The sequence below is a fragment of the Bison bison genome, unplaced genomic scaffold (genome assembly GCF_000754665.1).
Source record: "Bison bison bison isolate TAMUID 2011002044 unplaced genomic scaffold, Bison_UMD1.0 scf7180017864371, whole genome shotgun sequence".
Taxonomy (NCBI): domain Eukaryota; kingdom Metazoa; phylum Chordata; class Mammalia; order Artiodactyla; family Bovidae; genus Bison; species Bison bison.
In genome coordinates this window covers 10,828,585-10,833,139 of record NW_011494943.1, presented here as the reverse complement: position 1 = coordinate 10,833,139, position 4,555 = coordinate 10,828,585, and the positions used below count along the sequence as shown (strand labels likewise).

General features: G+C 56.9%; 1 protein-coding gene across 3 annotated transcripts in view; it reads left to right on the top strand.

Moving 5' to 3' along the window:
* Positions 1–254: 254 nt before the first annotated feature.
* TBC1D16 (TBC1 domain family, member 16) overlaps positions 255–4,555 on the top strand; it is a 68,560-nt gene continuing 64,259 nt past the window's right edge. For 2 of the 3 annotated variants that reach the window (XM_010856279.1, XM_010856278.1), the window contains exons 1-2: positions 256–923; positions 3,710–4,307. In XM_010856279.1, the coding sequence (XP_010854581.1) occupies positions 650–923; positions 3,710–4,307 (872 nt within the window). In that variant the 5' untranslated portion in view covers positions 256–649. Of the gene's footprint in view, positions 924–3,709; positions 4,308–4,555 lie in introns of all 3 variants that reach the window. The other variant, XM_010856280.1, reaches the window with a different exon arrangement.

Sequence of the window (4,555 nt, the reverse complement as noted above, 5' to 3'; positions counted from 1 at the left end):
AAGAACACTGGAGTGGGTTGCCATTTCCTTCTCCAGTGTATGAAAGTGAAAAGTGAAAGTAAAGTTGCTCAGTCGTGTCCGACTCAGCGACCCCATGGACCGCAGCCCACCAGCCTCCTCCGTCCATGGGATTTTCCAGGCAAGAGTACTGGAGTGGGTGCCATCGCCTTCTCCAACAGGTTCCTCTAGACCAGTCCTTTTGCAGGAGGTGGTCACTTTGGGCTTGTGGGATCTTAGTTCCCAACCAGAGATTGAACTTGGGCCCACAGCAGTGAAAGTGCCCAGTTCTAACCACTTCACTGCCAGGGAATTCCCTAGACTGGTTCTTCATGGGGCGATTTTGCCTTCGAAGGATATTTGCAATGCTGGAGACATTTTTGGTTGTCATAGTGGAAACGGGTGCTAGTGGAATCTGGTGAGTCGAGGCCACGGATGCTGTAAAACACCCTACAAGGCACAGGACAGCCACCGCCACTAAGAATGGCCCAGCCCCGAGCGTCCGTCACGCCACAGTTGAGAACCCATTTCCTCTGTATGGCCTTGTGCTAGCAGGACCCCTTCCGTGGTTGCATAGCTTCCGTTTACGCTTACTGGTGTGGGACACGATGCTGCCCCAGGAATGCCCCGTCCATGTTGATGACCTTGGGCCATGCCTGTCCTCTCTCTTCCTCCCCCAGGCAGGTCTGGAAGAGCCCCATCTGGGCCCAAGTGTGCGGAGGATGGAAACACTGCCTCGGCAATGTCTCTGGGCCGCCTCCTTCGCCGGGCCTCCTCCAAAGCCTCGGACCTCCTGACCCTCACCCCAGGTGGTGGCGGCGGCAGCGGGCCCCCCTCCGTCCTGGATGGGGAGATCATCTACTCCAAGAACAATGTCTGTGTGCACCCCCCAGAGGGGCTGCAGGGGCTGGGGGAACACCACCCAGGTGAGTCCGGTGCAGGGAACGTGGGGTCATGGACTGGGAGAAGAAGGTTTGGGGTCCAGGCCCGGGGAGAGCTGGCTGATCTCTCTGAAGTTAGCAAGCTCCTGCATCACTTCCCTGTTTGCCCTAATTTCCCCATCTGGGAAGCACACCAGTGACATTTGACTCATGGAGGGGAGGCAGGATGGTCGAAGGGGAATTAGCTGTGTTTGCAATGGAAGAGGGCATTCATGTATACAGGGCTGCTGTGAGAGGGCTGCTGGGAGGCGGGAGCCCCCCGACTGCAGGGAGGGAAGTGGGGCATCGTCTTCTTCAGGAAGCTGCCTGGTGGGGGGGATTTCCCCCAGGCCCCCTTGAGTGTGGGTGGGAACACAGCCCTCAGGTCAGGCTTGGTGGTTTCATCCCTTCCTGCAGCCCAGAGTGTGGGATGAGGACCGAGCAGGTTGTGAAGCAGGCCTGGGATGCTGGGGACATGGAAATCATTGATCCTGTGCACCCTTTGTGCTTAAACCCACTGTTTCGAAATGGGGGAAGGAAGCTCTTAGCCTCTGCACAGATGGAGATGGAGAGTTCTTTCCTGGCCCTCCACACCAGAGCCTGGAGTTACCAGTCCCTCTGGGCTGTTGGAGGGACACTCCAGTTCTGTGGCTGTCCCGAGTCCCAGGAGTGGGCAACTCTTCCTGTGGTGACAGTGACTTTGCAATCTTTTGCCAAGCCTCAGAGAAGGAGACTGCATTTTTTTCCAGGGCTCCAGTTGTATTCTGAACCCCAGATAGCAAGCTCTCTTGTGCACTAAGGGAGTGGGCACAGATTCTCTTAGGAGTGTCACTGATTGTGACTGTTCTTGGGCAGGGAACCTGGGGGTGTTAGACCTGGTTAGCGCACCACCCACACCTGAGTTCCTCAGCCCTGCTGCCTCCAGGAAGCATCCAAAAGATGGATTAGTGATACTAGAAGCCTGTGTGGTCCTTTGTTATTTGTGCAAATGTACAAGATAAATGTATTGCTTTATTTAATTTGTACAACAATCTCATGAGAATGCCAGAGCCTGGGCAGGCCTCTCTCTTAGAGAAGGAGGCTGGTGTTCAGAGGAGCTCCCCAATACCAGCCAGAGTAGAGGCAGAGCGAGGGCAGGCCCTGGGCTCTTCCTGAGGCCTCTCTAGGCTGCTGAAGGGTGCTTCTGGGTCCCCAGTTCCCGTGCACCTGCAGCCTGGCTGCAGCCCACCCGCGTCCAGACAGAAAGTCTCACATCAGACGTCAGTACATTTAAAAATGACAAATTACAATCAGATCTGGGCACTTCACTGCATACAAATTAGGTGTCGACAAAGTACTGAATAAATAAATTTATTTTTAAAAAGACAAAAAGTTTAACTTATGCTAATGAACTCTTCGGAAAGTATTCTGTCGTTCTGCCTTGATAAGCATGTCTTTACAGTGGACAGTTAGGTACAGATTTAGAGTCATCAGACCCTCCAGGTTCCAAAGCAGGAGAGCTGACTTCCAGCCCCAGCTCTTTCCTGGATTATAAGGACCCCGAGCCTTCTCCAGGGGACATCATAGGTCAGGCGGAAAGTCCCGAGCAGGTCCTAGAAGCAGATTCTGAACTGTGAGGGTGAGGGATTCCAAGGTCCTGGTCCCTGAACTGTGCTCTAGAAGGCTGAGTGGCATGTTGCCTTGCCCCTGGGGATGCCTGACCACGGGCCCAAATTCCGAGGACTCGGGGGCCGGGAGCAGAGGTCCTAGGCCTGGGTCTGAGGGTGTTGCATGTTCTGGGCATAAAGCAAAAAGAAAAGCCACAGCCTTTGAAGGGCTTCTGGTATCATCCTTGCCTGATGGGAGGCAAGGGAGAGGGGGTCAGAGGTCTCTGGGTCCCTTCCCAACCCAAAGCCATGTGGAGACACTTGACCTCTCCTGAACATTATTCTTCTGGACAACTGGTTGGCAACCCCTGAATTCCCCGCTGTTGTGGAAGTGGGAGCTGGGCTAAGGATTCTGGGTTGGGTCAGAGCCCTGCGGCATGACAGGGGCCCCAGCTCCTGCCCCAGGGGCTTCTCAGAGACCCAAAGGCCTGGGAACCTTGGTGCCATAGGCCTAAGAGTCAGGACATCCCAAAATGGCAGGTGTCTCAGGAGGAAAGACCAACTTCCTCCCAGACTGAGCATTCAGGGGCCCTAAGAGCCCACCCATGTGCTGCTGGCCTCAGAGAACTGCTCTTCTCTTCTTTGTCAGCAATCCAGGACATGACATTGAAGATGGCCCTCCTTCCAAAAAGCAGTGTTAAAGAAGAGATGCTGAGAAGCCTCAGCCGACAGGGAAAGGCCCAAATGCTACTCATCTTGGATTTATCTTTTGTGTGACATAGCAATAAAGTCTGCAGCCCGGGTCCCTCCTAAGATTGCAATGAAGCTGGTGGTATTTCTGGGTCCCTGGGCGCCTCCCCAGCCACCTGGGCTCATCTGGACCGGGAGGCTGATGGAGGCAAGGGAGCCCTGGGGCCCCCAGAGCCGTGGACAGGGTGGGGCTCTGAACAAGAGGAGGAGGGAAGGCACAGGACAGACTGCTGCTTGAGGGCTTGCCCCCCCGGATCTGCTTAGTGTGTGTGCTTAGAAAACGCCCACAGCTCTCATTCATCCTGAGTTCAGCTGTATCCCTCAGGTGTGTTTTCTTAGGGCTGGGCTGCACAACCCCACAGTTTTACTCGCCCAGGTGTGGTTTCGGGAAGAAACCAGCTAGAGGCACTTGGTACATGGCCCTCCCTAACCGTCTGTGCTCCTGACCCCTCATAGGCTACCTGTGCTTGTACATGGAGAAGGATGAACTGCTGGGGGCCACTCTCATCCTCGCGTGGGTCCCCAACTCCCGGATCCAGAAGCAGGACGAGGAGGCGCTGCGCTATATCACCCCCGAGAGTTCCCCCGTGCGCAAGGCACCCCGCCCTCGGGGCCGGCGTGCCCAGAGCTCAGGGGCCCCCCACCAGCCATCCCCCACGGAGCCCAGGTCCACCCTGATCCCCAGAGACGAGGACATCCTGGTGGTGGCCCAGAGCATTCGAGACACCGAGTGTGTCAGCCCTTCGCCCGAGGATGGGGAGAAGCTGGCCCCAGGCTTGGGGACAGACGGCCCCCTCCCGGCCTTGCCGCCGGCCCACAGCGACTCAGGAATCTTGTCAGCAGTCAGTTCGCAAGACGGGACGGAAGAAGGCCGGGAGCCCCAGCCCGAGGTGGGCGAAGAGGAGGGTTCCTTGGAGCTGTCGGCTGAGGGTGTGAGCAGGGCCAGTTCCTTCGACTCGGACTCAGAGGCCTTCTCTTCGCCCTTCTGCCTCTCACCTATCAGCACCGCCCTCGCGGAGAGCAGCAGCTCCGTGTTCCTGGAGAGTGAGAGCGGGTGAGTTCCCCACTGCCCCCTGCGTCTCTGGGGCTGAGAGCAAGGGCCTGTGTCCCCGCTCTGCTCACTGAGTGTGGAGGACACCTGCATGCCATCCCATGGGTGCCAGAGTGCCTTCACTTCATGCCACCCCAGGGGGTTGTGAAAGACACACAGCCTGGGCTGGGGGGCTGGGACTTCCCTCTTCCTTCTCTCCCCTTCCCTAGGACTAAACCTTCCCAGCCAAGTCTGACCAGCCCCGTACCCCA